The following is a 17,180-nucleotide window of genomic DNA, read 5'->3' on the forward strand; positions in this document are numbered from 1 at the left end:
GAGCTTTATGTATCATTCCAAGAACTGCAAGCAACATCAGATTTCCAACCTGTGCATTGAAATTGCTTTTGGAATTGGAAAATTTCTTTATTACTTATTGCAATTTTGTGTAATAGAACAATGTTTTTTATTGTGTACACGTGTTCTGTATACGCATGCGCCTCGATTTAAAGTAAGCTGTAAATGCTTTTTTTCCCCCCCTAATACAGTATCCGAGAGCAAAGAACTAAATGTATCCCTTAGAACAGTGTTAAAACAAGAAATGAACAGACTTTTTGGTGAAACAAGTCCTGCAAATTTTAACAATGCTTTTCTAAAAGAGCACAAGGATTCTATACCCCACCGGTTAGCAGGTAAGTTCTAAACGCAAACACCATTCATATGTGGTGTTTTTTCATTTGTTGGCACACTGTTCCATCAAAGAAAACAAAACTGACATAGATCAGAACAAATGGAGAGCATTTGGCACATGCTCTGCCAAAATGTAATGTGAAGGTATCAGAGGCAACAGTCGCCTTTTTCATTGTTATGTGACCTGCTTTTGTTGCATGCAGAATCTGTTATGATGCAGTGTATAGATTAGGAAACATTTAGAAATCGAATATTGCTTTCATGCAGGTCATTTAGTTTTCTTTTGTAGGGAATGCTATATTTAAGTCACAGGGGAAAGGTGTGAGAGAAGGCTATAATTGGGTCACAGCGTAAAACCAGGGAGCTAAATAAGGCAAATCCTCAGTTGGCAATTGAAGGTATTTAACAGTCATCACCTGATAGGAGTGTTGCCCTGTTATATTCTAAAATTCACCATCTACCCTGAACTGTTGAGAAGTGTGTACCAGTGTTCTTTGGATAGGAAAAACATTGTTGCTTGAATATAATTGGTCTGGTCTCAAAACTCAAGTTTATGGCTATTGTGAAGGTGTTCAAGTGGAATTCCAGGCTATATCCAACTAATCTTAAAAATCCTTCATTTCCCCCTCCTCCCCCCTAACCTGTGTAAGAAAAATGTATACACGTGCCTATTTTCAGGCCACACCACTCCAGTCATGTGCAGCTACAGTGGAGAGTGATCAACAATAGCTGGTAATGTCTGGGAGCAGCGACAACACCCATAGACACCTATGGCCCCTCCATGGTTGGCGCTCTACCCTTTCCTCTGTAGCTGCCGTTGGCTGACACAAAGTAGCCATATCATGTGACTGGACCAGAGCAGCCTGAAAATCAGTAAGTATATACATCTTTATTACATAGGTTAGTATAGGTGCTGGGAGGGGGGAGGGGTGAGGGAGCAGTTTTTTTAAGATTAGTTGGTTATAGGCTGGAATTGCACCTAAATCTCAGAAGTTTAAAATGTTTGTATTGGGACTATAAAACCAACACTGCACAGGTGATGGGTAGCAATAAGCTTTTAAATGCAAAATAGGATTCACTAGGGTGCTGATCAGTATAATTTACTTGAACATCTGTCAACGACTGGTGCCCTGAGAGCTCCTGACACCTGCGCTATGCAAATTTCTGGTCCCACTGTGAAAAGCCCCCCGGCCCTTCCAAGTTTAGTGTGAATTGCTTCTTCAGTTGTTGAAGCCCCACATTGCAGTGGGGGATGGGGGCTTTCCTTAGCTTTTTCTTCTCCTTCTTCTCCGTCCTTCTCCTCCGTTTTTCTTGTTCTCCTCCGTTCTTTCTTTCTTTCTCTTCCTTCTTCGTCTTCCTCTTCCTTCTTCGTCTTCCTCTTCCTTCTTCGTCTTCCTTCTTCGTCTTCCTCTTCCTTCTTCGTCTTCCTCTTCCTTCTTCGTCTTCCTCTTCCTTCTTCGTCTTCCTCTTCCTTCTTCGTCTTCCTCTTCCTTCTTCGTCTTCCTCTTCCTTCTTCGTCTTCCTCTTCCTTCTTCGTCTTCCTCTTCCTTCTTCGTCTTCCTCTTCCTTCTTCGTCTTCCTCTTCCTTCTTCGTCTTCCTCTTCCTTCTTCGTCTTCCTCTTCCTTCTTCGTCTTCCTCTTCCTTCTTCGTCTTCCTCTTCCTTCTTCGTCTTCCTCTTCCTTCTTCGTCTTCCTTCTTCGTCTTCCTCTTCCTTCTTCGTCTTCCTCTTCCTTTTTCGTCTTCCTTCTTCGTCTTCCTTTTTCGTCTTCTTTCTTTCTTCTTCATCTTCCGTCTTATTTTGTGATGGATTTATGGGTAAGTCATACCAATCGGCACCTATTGTGAAGAGGTAACATTTTAAAAATGAAAGTAGAACTGATGTTGGCTCATTAAAGCGCCTATACTTGAATTGTGACATGAAGCGGTTTGTTGAAAAGAATGTATAAAATTGAGAAACCGATGCATATCCTTTTGATATCATCTGCAGGATGGCTGGCTTGAAGGTAATAGTTACCTATAATTTATTTTATAAGAATGTTTAATGTTACAGCTGCCAAAATGATGTACTATCTGGACCCTTCAAGTCTAAAGCGAGCAGTAGAGCTAGCAACCGCATTGGACGAATCCCTTGCTAACCGAAGTCTCCAAGTACGTGATTTGTTTATGATATTGCATGATTTCCAGTGGATTGTACTGTCATAACTGAAGGCTGTTGAGCAGCATAATTCTTATGTAGATTACATTCACACTAATTGATAAAGGCAGCCAAGTCCCATCAATATGCATTGCATTTGGTAGTTAAACATTTGTTTACATACAGGTACGTGTGCTGCTTTGGTCCACATTACAAGCATTAGGACAGCTAGAGGCAAATTGGGCTTGAGCGCTGCCAGAATAAATGTGCAATTAACCACCTTTTAAAGAAGAGCTCCAGTCTATCCCCCCCCCCCAATTAAGTCAACGGCTACAAATACTGTGGCTTCTCACTTTTAATATAAGGACACTTAACCTGTCCAAGGATCCAGCAATGTCCTTAAAGCGACACTAAAGATAAAAAAGTTTAACCACTTAAGGCTGTAAATATACGTCGGTAGAATGGCACGGCTGGGCAGATGGACGTACCGGCACGTCCTGTACATCTACCCAGCCGAGGGGCACGCAAAACGGTCCGAAGCTCCGGGACCCGCTGACCCGATCGCCGCTGGGGTCCCGCGATCGGTCCCCGGAACGGGTACAGCCGTGTGTAAACACAGCTTCCCCGTGCTTCACTGTGGCGGCTGCATTGATCATGTCATCCCCTTTATAGGGAGACACAATCGATGACGTCACTCCTACAGCCACACCCCCTACAGTTGTAAACACACACTAGGTGAAACATAACCCCTTCAGCGCCCCATATGGTTAACTCCCAAACTGCAACTGTCATTTCCACAATAAGGAATGCATTTTAAATGCATTTTTTGCTGTGAAAATGACAATGGTCCCCAAAATGTGTCAAAATTGTGAGATGTGTCCGCCATAATGTCGCAGTCATGAAACAAATCGCTGATCGCCGCCATTAGTTGTAAAAAAAAAAAATGTATTAATAAAAATGCAATAAAACTTTCCCCTATTTTGTAAACGCTATAAATTTTGCGCAAACCAACTGATAAACTCTTATTGCGATTTTATTTATTTTTTTACCAAAAATAGGTAGAAGAATACGTATTGGCCTAAACTGAGGAAACAATTGTTTTTTAATATATTTTTGGGGGATATTTATTATAGCAAAAAGTAAAAAATATTGCTTTTTTTTTCAAAATTGTTGCTCTATTTTTGTTTATAGCACAAAAAATTAAAACCGCAGAGGTGATCAAATACCACCAAAAGAAAGCTCTATTTGTGGGAAAAAAAGGACGCTAATTTTGTTTGTGAGCCACGTCGCACGACTGCGCGATTGTCAGTTAAAGCGACGCAGTGCCGAATCGCAAAAAGGGGCCTGGTCCTTTACCTGCATTTTGGTCCGGGGCTTAAGTGGTTAAAAAAAATAATAACAAACATGTTATACTTGCCTCCACTGTGTGTCTCGTTTTGCACACAGTGGCCCTGATCCACGTCTTCTGGGGTGCATTAAGGTGAAAAAACATTTTACCTTTACAACCCCTTTTTTTTTTTTTTTTGAAAATGTTTTATTGATTTTCTGCAGGCACATTCAACAAATAGCAATGCACCATTGGTGCTACAGTATCGCCATATAATGACACACAGGTCAAACAGTCCTACACAATAAACCATTACCCCTCCCTGAGATTAAACACCCCATCCCCTCAACGGAGGGACAACCTTTACAACCCCTTTAACTGAGCCGATTCTTCAATCTGCTGCAGGTGCCGACGTTTTCGCCAAGGGAAAATGGCGGTGAAGCCTTGCAGCATCACAGCCGGCTTCCAACTTTGTCAAGAATCGCTGCAGTTTTTATTGGTTCCGCAGTCTTCTGGGACCTGTGATGTGTTCCATAAGGCTGCAGTGGAAGGACTTGTAGGGCAAAAACAGGTACCTGATCCCTCCACACACAAAAAAAAAAAGCCAAATGTAAAGGGGGCTTATCTCCTACATTTAGCTCTCCTACCACAAATACTGACTTTTAAAATGCAGCTGTTCATGCATAAAATTACACTTGCAAGATGGTCTGTAAGTGGAATACAAGGTAATAGTGTAAAAAGAAATCGGGAGAATATAATATTTTACTTATTAACACCTATTTACCCAAATACCCATCCTACCCTTGTTTTTTTTTATATTTATACTATTTGATCAAAAACCAGCAATAAGTTCCTGAAGCGCTCAACCAGGCAGTCAGTGGGGGGGGGGGGTGTAAGTTGGTGAAGTTGACCCCCATAGCAGCTGCCGGCCACTGGAGCAATGGGAAGTAAAATGTAAAAAATAGGCAGCGTTCTATGGGGGAAAGTCAGAGTTGTATCAATATAGGTGTGGATATATAGTGGTATATACACCTTGGATTCAGTTTAACCACTTCCTGCCCGGTCAATAGCATATTGACGTCCGGGAAGTGGTTCGGTTGACTGGACATCCATTGACGTCCAGCAGGATAACTTGCCGGCGATCGTGAGTGTGGCGTGTCAGTCTGACTCCCTGCATCTTCGATCGTGATAAGAAGCCTCTGTCAGAGGCTTCTTACCACGTGATCAGCTGTGACTAATCACAGCTGATCTCGCGTGAACCAGGAAGTGCCAGTAAACGGCATTTCTCGGTTCGCGCTGACAGGGAGAGCCGATCAGAGCCGAAAACAAAATTTTATGACAAACTTAGAATTTTTTTTTTTTTTAATGTTGGTCTTTTTAAAAATAAGTATTTAGACAAAAGAGAACAACGATGCAATCGTATCATCCTTACCTAGTTCAGCTAGGTTCAATGAAAACAGGTCAGTGAGAATTACAGTAATCAGGGGGGAGAGTGCCACCACCCGGCTGCACAACGGATCATGCCGGAAAGTCAGAAAAACAAAGAAGAGAGACCTCCGTCGTCCTGGGGGAGGGGGGAGCAGGGGGAGAGAAAAGAGGGGAAGGAGGAGTCTCGCTTCTATTTCAGCTTCTTAGACTGCGGGGCCTCCAGCGTATCACAGATACCCAACAATAGGGGCACCGGATCACAGGGGACCCGCAATCCACCTATGGAGTTTGTCTCCACCACCCCCATCCAAAAAGGCCTCAGCTGTGGGCATGACCACACCACATGGAAAAAGGTACCAACCTCAGCACTGCATCTATGACATGTCGACTGTCTGTCAGGGTATATACAAGCTAATCATTCAGGGGAGTAGTAGACCCGGTGTAGAAATTTCAGCTGCATGAGACGGTCTCTAGCTGATATCACTAACGGGACATATTGCTGGATGCCCTCTTCCCAATCGTTATCGGTCAGCACCGGGATATCCGCCTGCCATGCTGGGAAACCTTCGAGTTGTCCAGTCCCACAAGGATGGAGTAGAGGGCAGAAAGAGTGCCCCTCGCATCCGAGGCCCTCAGCAAGGTCTCTTTCAACCTAACTCTCCGTAGAAATTGGGCCCCGGAACGCGTGTCTCAGTTGTAGGTACCGAAACAGCATACGATTAGGCAGGTTATGGGTCCGCTTGAGATCATCGAAGGGAAGAAGTCCACCATTGGACACTATGTCCCCCAGTTTCTTAATTTCAAACCGTGCCCAGAGTACTGGATCCGGAATGGTGGCAAAATGCGGCAATCGAGGATTCCCCCCACAGAGGGGTGTACAGGGACCAAGTATCCTGTTCCTCCATCTTAGATCGAACAGTGTCCCACACTTTCAATGTGGTTCTCGTAGGGATGGTGATCTGGGCATTGGATCAGGGTCCCTGGTGGACCAAGTTCCGAAGCTCGGCATACGACCCCAACGGAGCCGCTTCGAGAGTAGCAGCCGGGTTGGCCGGCTCCTCTGAGAGCCACAAACGCACCAAAACCAGGACTGCAGCCCAGTAATACTTAATCAGGCAGGGCCAGGCCTCCTAGAGAGATCGGAAGTTGTAGTTTCGCCTTCGCTATCCGACTCAACCCCTCCGAGCCAAAGAAATGAGGTGAGTATGCCATCTAGTTTTCTGAAGGAGGAGGGGATGGGGATCGGGGTCTGTCTACAAAGATACAAAAATTTAGGTAGGACAGTCATCTTAATTAAATTAACCCTGCCAACTAAAGTAAGGGGCAATTGTCTCCAGGCAGCACACCTTCCAGTCAGGGAGGAGACCACTGGGGTCAAGTTCAGGGTGATATACTGTGAAAGGTCCCTGGTTACAATGACGCCTAGATATTTGATGTTTGTCTCTTTTTAGTTTGTAAACCACAGAGGTGATCAAATACCGCCAAAAGAAAGCTCTATTTGTGGGAAGAAAATTATAACATTTTTAGTTTGGGTACAATGTTGCATGACCGTGCAATTGTCATTCAAAGTGTGACAGCGCTGGAAACTGAAAATTGTCCTGGGCAGGAAGGGACGTAAGTGCCTGCTATTGAAGCGGTTAAAACCAGTTTATTACACTTTAAAGTGTAATCCAGCGATATCTACAGCTGTAAATACAGGTGTAAACTGCAGCAAAAATACAAAGCGTGTAGCTATACGATTTGCCAAAATGGATTAAAACCGGTACCGCCATAAGTTCTTGGTTGAAAAGGGGTTAGCGGCTCTCGGGAAGTTCGCCATCACAGGTGGAAGAGGGTCATCTGGGGATGTGTGGCGGACACACTGGGTCTAATCTGAAGGAGTGGGGTGATGAAAAGCTTCCTCCTGCTGACACAGGGTCGATGGCTGTGTTCTTGCATCTTCCATCGGTCACTTCCGTCTCCCTCGGCCTGGTTTCCTCCACAGTGCAGTGACAGGACACAAACACGCTCACAGCTTGACTCTGTGTCTGGGGTTTGTCGAGGCGAGTGCTGACCATCGTGGCGGCCGGCCCCCTCCACTTTTATTCCACACAGCCATCGACCCTGTCTCAGCAGGAGGAAGCTTTCAATCACCCCACTCCAGATTAGAAATTTAGCTGCTGGCTGTCGAAAAAATCCTTTCGTGAAAATCCTGCTTGGACCCCTTTCACACTGAGGTGCTTTACAGTCGTTTTTGTGCTTAAAATAGCCTGTAAACAGCCTTTTCTACAGCCCAGTGTGAAAGCTTAAGTGCTTTCACACTGGGGCGGTGCGCTTGCAGGACAGGAAAAGTCCTGCAGGCAGCATCTTTAGAGTGGTGCGGGATTGGTGTGTACAACGCTCCTTCACCCCCCTGCCCAATTTAAATGAATGGGCACTGCTTTCAAAACGCTTTGAAAGCAGCGCTAAGTGGGTGCTTTTAACCCATTCTGGCTAAAATCAGCGGCGCTTTACGGCTAATGCCTGTACCCTCCCCAGTGTGAAAGGGCTCTTAGGGTCATGTCACATTAGTGAACTTGTTGCCAGCAATAAGATCGCTAAACAGAATACTCGCGTGCGCTTATGGCATATTTCTCACCCTGGAGGGAGGGGTGAAACAATACCTTGCTGGTCCGAACAGCATGGTAGCTATATGGTAGGAACAGGTGAGTGTTCTTTCGGCAATCCTGTTGCTGTTGTGTTGCTATCAGATAACAAGATCTCTAGTGCGACATTGCTTTGGTAATATACAATTCCTTTTTTTGCCAACTTCTGTACTGAAGCAAATCCAAGCTGTTTGCTGACGAGACCTCTGATATTTTTTTTTTAAAGTGCAGTTCTTTTCCTTCTGCAAACAAGGGCAAAAAGGCTAAGGCCCCTTTCACACTTTTACGACTTGTCCCACGATTTGTGATGGCAAAGTAGCATGACAAATCGTTTCCCATGATTTCCAATGACAACCATTCATATTAGTACGACTTCAAAGTAGTCCCTGCACTACTTTGGTCCGATTTTGATGCCACTTACACAGGCATTCCCTGAAGTCGCACAACTTTGAAGTCTCAGTAGTGTGAAAGGGCCCTTAGGGTTCTTGCTAAATTTTGCAATAAAAAGACAAAATACTGCTGAAAAAAGAAATGGGGAACTGTATTGCAATTAGGGCTGCAACTAACGATTATTTTCATAATCGATTAGTTGGCCGATTATTGTTTCGATTAATCGGTTAACCACTTCGTTACTGGGCCTATTTTGGCACTTTTCTCCTTTTATGTAAAAATCACAATTTTTTTGCTAGAAAATTAATCAGAACCCCCAAACATTATATATTTTTTTTAGCAGACACCCTAGGGAATAAAATGGCGGTCATTGCAACTTTTTTTCTCGCATTGGAATTTGCGCAATAATTTTTCAAACGCCTTTTTTTAGGGAAAAAAACAGTTTCATGAATTAAAAAATAACAAAACAGTAAAGTTAGCCCAATTTTTTGTATAATGTGAAAGACGATGTTACGCCGAGTAAATAGATACCTAACATGTCACGCTTTAAAATTGCGCACACTCATGGAATGGCGCCAAACTTCGGTACTTAAAAATCTCCATAGGCAACGCTTTAATTTTTTTTACAGGTTACTATTTTTGCGTTACAGAGTAGGTCTAGTGCTAGAATTGTTGCACACGCTCTAACGCACGCGATGATACCTCACATGTGGGGTTTGAACGGTGTTTACATATGTGGGCGGGACTTGCATGCGCGTTCGCTTCTGCATGCGAGCGACCGGGACAGGGGCGTTTTAAATTTTTTTATTTATTTATTTATTTTACTTCATTTTTTTATTTTTACACTTTTTTTTACTTTTTTTTTTTTTTGATCACTTTTATTCCTATTACAAGGAATGTAAACATCCCTTGTAATAGGAATCACTGTGACAGGTCCTCTTTATGGAGAGATGTGGGGTTAATAAGACCCCACATCTCTCCTACAGGCTTACAAGCATGAAATCGGTGAAAAAAATTTCACAGATTACATGCCGACAGCCGCGACAGCGGCTTTGTTTACGTCCGGGTACCGGGCGTGACGTCATAACGTCGTGCCCGGCCCTCCAACGGTCATAGAGATGACTGTGAGCGTCTGGTCACCAGTCATCTCTCTGGTTCACAAACGAGCGCCGGCCGATTCGCTCTCCTGGCCCCCGATGGCACGGGAGAGCCCGGAGAAGCACCGGATGGCGGCGGGAGGGGGGACGTCCCCTCCCGCTGCCTAGAAGAACGATCGAGCGGCGGAACCGCCGCTTTGATCGTTCTTCTGGTGCACAGAATCGCCAGCTGAAGACGGCGATATCTGAATGATGCCTGTAGCTGCAGGCATCATTCAGATATCACCGCTCAAAGTGGAGGACGTCCTACGGATCTGAAGTGGTTAATAACTTTGCAATTTGCATTTTTACTTTATTTTTTTGCCCAATTTGTTGTTGGGCAGATTAAAAAACACAAATTGCTGCAAAAACGACTTGCCGGTTATCAGCAGTACTTTCCTCATGCGCTGTCCCAGCGTGAGGAAAAGTGAGTCGGTAGCTGGAAAGTTTGACAGGGGACATGTACATAGATAATTGGGGCACTGATTATCAGTGCCAGCACTAGCGGTGTCCAGTGCAGCCTCATCGGCGCACATCAGTGAAGGAGAAAAATAATTAAAACATTTTATATCGAAAACTAAAAACAAAAAATTTCCCTGTCTTTTTTTGTTTAGCAAAAATAAAAACATATTAAAGCCAGTGGTTATTACATACCACCAAAAGAAAGCTCTATCTGTGTAAAAATGTTATAACGATTTTATATGGGTACAGTCTTGCATGACCACTCGGTTATCATTCAAAGTGCGCCAGCGCTGAAAGCTGAAAATTGGCCTGGGCAGGTAGTGATAGTGGCCCAGTGTTGAAGTGGTTAATAGATCCTGAAGTGTATTACAAATTTATTTAAAAAAAATGCTACATTCGACAAATGTATTCTTCCTGTAAACTGAACATTGGATCACAAGCTGCCTATACATTTCCACTCATTTTGATTGCTGTCTATATATAGTTCATCATAGTGATTTTGTTTCCCTTTTCCCATGACTTGCAGATCTGCACTGAGGTGCTGGAAGCCTTGCGTGATGGCAGCTTAGGAGACAACAAAGAAACTGCTGAGTCCTACAGAGCCAGCTGCCACAAGCTCTTCCCTTATGCTTTATCTTTTATGCCACCTGGCTATGACGAGGACATGAGTATCACAATTAATGGAGATAGTTCAGCAGAACCCGAAGAACTGGCGAATGAAATGTGAACGGCTGATATCGAACAGACATTGGACCATATCAACTATCTAATATTTTTGTCACGCACCTGCTGTATTGCTCTGTAACTTATGTGGAGAATGAAAGGAGTAAAAGAATCATTGCCTTTAAAGATTGTTTTACTTTTTTTATATCCTGCTGAAGATAAAAAAAAAAATGGATTCATGATGTATTGGAGGATATGGGTGGATCGGTTTCTTTAAATAACCTTTGCTGCTAAAATATAAAGAGGGAATAAAATCTGAGTAAGCTGCCCTGTTTTTAAAGCAACTAATTTATGAAAAATGTCAAAAGGGTGTTACAGTGGTCAGAGCAGGTGTGCGGCACAAATATTACTTCCAATCTTGTCTTTTTAGAGATGAATGCTCCCGGACAGCACACTCCTAATAATGTCAGAGGGGCCTGTGTACAGACAGCTCGGACATTGCACAGGGTCAGAATGCTGTTTTAGCACTGGATTTTTTTCTTTTTTATTGAGCACAAGAGATGTTCTGGAATTTCCAGGTCATTTGAAGTACTCCACAGTTTGCAGAGACCTAGAGAGGAAGTGTGATATTCAGTGGCATATAACAAAATGGGTATCTGGAGAATAGCGGACATTCTGCAACATACAGTATATTATCTTAAGAAAAGTTCTCAAGATACTGAAAGGTGTTTGTGCTTTACACTTTTTTTTTTTTTGTTATTATTATTATTTTTGATCGGTTTTAGAATAATCTATTTGAAACAAACTTGAGTAACTTTCAATAATATAATTTGGAAAAAAACTAGGCCCGACACTTTTTTTTTTTTTTTTTTTTATTACTATTGTTTTTGCCAAACATTGAAACTTTATTGCAAGAACCAAAATAATTCATGCACTGTGTTGTGGCATCAACAGAAGTGGTTTAGAAAATCTGCCGCCTTTTTTTTTTTTCTGGTGGAATGAAATGCAGTGTAATCCACCCACATTTTGGAGGCGTGGCTTCACAGTAGGCTGGTGGTCTTTCGGGACAAGTACAACCTCAGCAGGCCTTGCTTATATTATGCAGATTAAAAAGATACTGCAATTTAGATACCTCTGGATTATTTCCACAGTGTCACAAATTTGTTATACTTGAAACACTTGATTTCTAAAAACTCTACTACTTGCTCAGTTACCAGAGTGGCTCTACACTTTACAGTGGAGCGGCAGATACTGTTTTCCCCTCTTCCATGACAGACCAGCTTCTTCTCTCTGCAGTTACCTATGTTGTTTCTTTTTTTGTTGTCAAACATGAGGTACCAAATATAATGCAATAAAACATTTTGAAAAATGTTACTAGTTGAGCCAATCTAACGGAATCATGTGATTCCTCGGTTAACGCTACTGCATACACTTGAGCCAATTTGACTGAATCATGTGATTCCTTGGTTACAGCTACTGTATATACTCAAGAGTCAGACACATTCTGAGAGAACTAAAACTCAGACTTTGGTAGATGCTGAAAAACGTAACCACCTATTGGTGTCTTATCCCTGGTGGTAGGTGCAGCATGGGGTTCTCAGAACTGAAACCTACAATCATGCCATCTCACTCCTCCTCTGCTAATGTCCAAAATGTCATTGAAATTAAAAATCCAGTAGGGAATGTGAGATTCCCTTTTAATGCTATAACAGGGACCTGAGAATTTTCATTCAGACTTTCTAGTCACCAAATGCCTTGCATAACGTAGGAAGCCTGTGGATGTGTTGAAATACTGGCCAAAATTTGAAAGGATCAGTTTTGTTTGGTCATTTAAAAATTGATACGTATTTTAATATATATTGTACATTTGACAATGCTTTACATACCCAGTGAGTGGATTTAGCTCCACCTAAAACTGAGCAGAGTGTAAGAAAGGACACATGCGTACTTCTCTTGCTTCACCCTCTGTAATTTACCCAGATCTTTCAGGTGCCTCTGACTCTAAATGGTACTGAACCATGAAGACAAGCCACAAAGTTTACATATCCCTCCATTTAACTGACGAGTGACTGCATGAGGGGGTATCGAGACAGATTGGCTTGATTCAGTGCATTGCAAGCTTCATGAGAGACAAGATTATGAACTTTGTTATGGCTTGTTTTCCATCCTTCCCTATTTAAATAAAGAACTTGTCCTGCTTTTATCTTTACTCTTAATAATGGATGTCATGTGTAAACATTTGAGCAGTGTATTGTTCCCACAGCTGCTAATCACATCTGTATACACTGTTCAGCCATATTTTTGACCCACTGATGGGTTCAGTGAATACCACTGATTATCTTGTTAAAATTGCATCTGACAGTTGGTAGGCAGCAAGTAAATATGTTGTCCTTCAAGTTCATGTCTTAAAAGCAGAAAAAAGGGCATCGCAGTTTGTTGTATATGGGGCTGCGTAACCACAGGCCAGTCAGAGTTCCCATGTCCACAGCCAAAAGCACCTACCATGGGCACTTGAACATCAGAACTGGACCACAGAACAAGGAAGAAGTTGGGCTAAGTTCATGAGTCCTGTTTTCCTGTACATTATGTGGATGGTCGGGTGCATGTACATTGCATACCCGGAGTTGAGATCGCACCAGGTTGCAGTATGGAAAGAAGGCATGCTGGTGTAGACAGTTTGATGCTTTGGGCAATTTTTTTCTGCGGAGAAACCTTGGGTCCTGCCATTCATGTGGATGTTACTTCATACGTACCACCTACCTAAACATTGTTGGTGACCAAGTACACCCCTTCATGAAAATGTTTTTTTCCTGATGGCTTTGGCCTCTTTCATCAGGTTAATGAACACTGCCAGTCTGCAAAAATGGTTCAAGAATTGTTTTTAGGAACACCACGAGTTTGAGAGAAGAGGTTGGCTTGGCCTCCAAATCTCAATCGAATCGCATGTGCTGGAAAAACTAGTTTGATCCATGGAGGCCATCTCCCATTTTTAGGTCTTAAATGATCTGCTACTGACAACTTGGTACCAGATACCACAGCATAACTTCATAGGCCTTGGTGGTTCAGGGCTGTTTTGGTGGCAAAAGGGGGACCTCCTTATTAGGTGGGTGTTTTAAGGCTGATGGGTGTATAAATATAACCATTGGTCCCGGATTCATAAATGCCGTCAGTTATTCCTACTAAACCGTGGAAGAGTGGCACTAGGCCTGGGTCTGACTAGAACAAGCAGAACTGTGTAACTAGTGTGAAGCCATGTGTGTGCTGAGGTTTACTTTCATAGGGATTTTACAAATACCGGTAGTTTGTAATGTGACCAGTTTTATTTATCACACAGTGAATGGCTAGATATTGTGATTCCTTAAACTTGGAGGCCAGGCTATCTATAGTATGTATGTATTTTTCTGTGAAACGACAATTAAAATGGCAGTACACTGAAAGCCCTTTTCATAACACCTGGGTTTTCTTGAGCTATTTCCTGCCAAAACATGTAGAAATTCCTAATTTGGAATCTGTGAGCTTTAATTGTGTTTTTTAGTTTTCCCCTTTAAAACTTATTAATATTTTTAAAATTTTACATCACATGACACAGGAATTAATTTTCATTACATGGATTATGCTGCAAAATGCAAGTGAATGGACAAAGACCAAAAATAGGCAGGAATCCCTGCCCAGGCATAACCCCTCCCAGCTCAGCCTCAGTTTTTAGCTAATGTATGTATGTGATGGATATGCCTAGAGATGTCTCTCTGAATATTTTATTTTTAGTAACGTCTTGGTACCCAATTACCTGGCCCACCCTAACACCCTTGCTCAGGTAGAGGGGGGGCTTTATTAGAAACCGCTTCAACAACCTGATGGTTAAGAGGGACTGTACTCTGCCCCTACAAATAAGAGCAGGAACATCCTGAAATGTTCTTGCTGGATCCAGCAAGCAGTAATTGCCAGGGTACAGCATATCTGGTGACATCATTTGCAGGTTGCTATACAGGTCCAGGGCTGTGATCCCCTGCTGGGTAGTTGAGTTGCTGAAGGCCTCTAGGGTGAACCTGCTGTAATTGGTGAAAGTAGGGCTTGCACATATGGACTGTTGCCTGCCTCTGATTTTGGTGGAACGTGTGGCAGTCCTCCCTGGCCTTGTTTAGGCAGTTTTTCTCCATGCAGTGCGACATGGCAGCAGCAGAGCTCAAAAGGGGCTGGCCTCACAATTACCAAACCCAAGTACATGTGCATTCGGTGCGCCTGGGTTTTCTGCGATTGTTGCATCGCACAGATGGCTCAGTGACAGTCTGCCTTCAGCACTGTACAGGTGCAGCTGCCTCTGCTTAGGCACATCAAGTATTGAGATCTTTATCTACTGGGGGTGACATGGGTGTTCTGACAGGCCAACACTCCTCTTGGGGTGGTTACTCCCTTCTGGGTTTAATAGACCTCTTAACCCTCAGCAAGCCTTGAACTTGTGTAGGTAGAGAGGGCAAAGAAAAGAATGATGGAACGGGCTCCTAATAGTTCTCAGGGGTTTATCGCTGGTTTGGAATGACTGGGGTGCAAACGTAGGCACTCTTCCCTTTTGGAGAGAGAATGAGGCATCGGAACAAAATACAGTGAAAGAGCAGGCTGTTGAGGATCAGGAATCCTCTATGGACGAGTCCTCCCGGGAGGAATGTCGGGGTCCAGGGCTGTCTTTGGCACATACAATCTGTCGGCTTCCTGGCGGGTATGGTATGCAATAACCTGAAGATGCTGCTGCCAGAATCCTATTACAATAAGGTCTTAAGATTATTTGGTAACGACCACGTCCCAAAACCAAATTCCTTTCCAATGCACTTGCCAAGAAGTGATGTATATGAATTGGGCTTACCTGGAAAATGTGTTTTCACTTCCGAGTGTTTTTGCTCCCTAGTACCCCATGGAGGAGGAATTCTACAAACAGTGGGGTTCTTGAATAAGACCCTGGTGGTCCCGGTCTTTAAAGACGCCACAGATAAAAATTTAGAGGCCCTCTTTATGGCATTATCCTCTCTGGTAGGAATAGCTCTGCAGACTGCGTGCGGAAATCCCCCTCCACTGAGTCTGGCTGCATTCATTTTAACCGTGGGCAGCTGAAGCTGCTGCCTCTCCCCTTCTTGGGTTTACCCAGACACAGAGGCACACCTGTAGCTCTGATTGGCCCTCTTATGGCTTACCCCCTCCCTTCCTGGCAAACTCTCACGAGAGAGCGAACTGAGGCTTTTTACCAGACAGAGTAATTGGGCTGTATAAGGTGTTTACGGGCAGAAATAAATGTTTTACTATCCAAAGTTAAAACAACAAGGGCAGAAGATTTAATCGATAGAAAGTTAAAAAAAATGACTGCAGGTCCGCTTTAAGGTCTGAGAAAATCATATATGTTTTTTTCCAGAGAGAATCAAACCTGGAGGATCCTACCATCTGGCAATGTCTAGAGCATTGGGTTTCTCAGTAGATACCCTTTTGTAAGATTCCATATGGCTGGTTTTAAGGGTGGGCACCATATCTTTCTACATTCGATGGATTAGGTGTTTGTTGGCAGAACTTCTCTGCAAGTAAATTGTGAGGCAGTCCTTTGAGACCGAACATTCATTTTGGGCCATCCTTTGATGCCTTCATCCATAAGGGGACTGTGGGTAAAGCATGTACTTGCCCCTAAAGAGGCATTTTGTAGGTGACAAGTCAGAAACTGGTGATGCCTGCAATACAAGAAGAGCTACTCGGGCTCTAAGAAAAAGTATGTAGTCCAAAGGATACAAACTAGAGTTTAGGTGCTTTACTCCTAGAGCTGCACGATTCTGGTCAAAATGAGAATCACAATTCTTTTGCTTAGACTAAAGATCACGATTCTCAAAAACTAAATGCCAGAACCCCCCCCCCCCCTCCCCCAAATAAATAAATAAACCTGTAATTTATCTGAAAATATGAATATATAAAAAAAAATAGTGATATGTCTATAATGTTAAAGACCATATAACTCCTATGAAAAAAGCAGAATCAAACTTTGATTCTGTTTTTTTCATAGGAGTTATATGATCTTTAACATTATAGACATATCGCTGGTCGTTTTTTTTTTTTTTTTTTTTCTATACATCAGAAGCAGTACCGCCAGCAACCATTGGGTGCCGCATGGATACACACAGTTGTTACAGAACTGTGAGAAAGATTAATACATCAGAAGCAGTACCGCTGGGCAACCACTGGGTGGCGCATGGATACACACTACAGTTGTACAGATCTGCAAGAGAAGCGCAGGCTGCTGACGTCGGTTCCGATATCGGCGCCATTTGCGTTCCACGCTAGTTATGTGGAACCGACCGTGAAACAGAAGAATCGCGGGCGGGGAGAATTGAGATCGATTCTCTACGCGATTAATCGTGCAGCTCTATTTACCTCTTAACACTTTATGCGTTCATGGGTATTTTTGAACCCACAAAAAAATAGTAGGTTTTCTTTCAGCACTAGAAAGACTGTTGTCCCAATGGCTACCTGTGCTGAGAGGAGATGTCGTATGGCATTGATTCCAACTTGTTAATTCCCAAGCCAAACAGATGTCTGGCCTATTCTAAACCTTAAGGGTCTGCAGTTTCTTGAGGTACAAACATTCAGGATAGAGTTTACCTGTTGGTGATTGCTTCATCAAGAGGACTTCCTGGTG

At 43.1% G+C, this 17,180-nt stretch overlaps 1 protein-coding gene across 1 annotated transcript in view; it reads left to right on the top strand.

Moving 5' to 3' along the window:
- NAA15 (N-alpha-acetyltransferase 15, NatA auxiliary subunit) overlaps window positions 1–12,719 on the top strand; it is a 62,375-nt gene extending 49,656 nt beyond the window's left edge. Inside the window, exons 18-20 of the mRNA XM_040331134.1 lie at window positions 210–353; window positions 2,403–2,500; window positions 10,380–12,719. Of these exons, the coding sequence (XP_040187068.1) occupies window positions 210–353; window positions 2,403–2,500; window positions 10,380–10,580 (443 nt within the window). The 3' untranslated portion in view covers window positions 10,581–12,719. The remainder of the gene's footprint in view (window positions 1–209; window positions 354–2,402; window positions 2,501–10,379) is intronic.
- The last annotated feature ends 4,461 nt before the right edge of the window (window positions 12,720–17,180 follow it).

The sequence above is a fragment of the Rana temporaria genome, chromosome 1 (genome assembly GCF_905171775.1).
Source record: "Rana temporaria chromosome 1, aRanTem1.1, whole genome shotgun sequence".
NCBI classification, from domain to species: domain Eukaryota; kingdom Metazoa; phylum Chordata; class Amphibia; order Anura; family Ranidae; genus Rana; species Rana temporaria.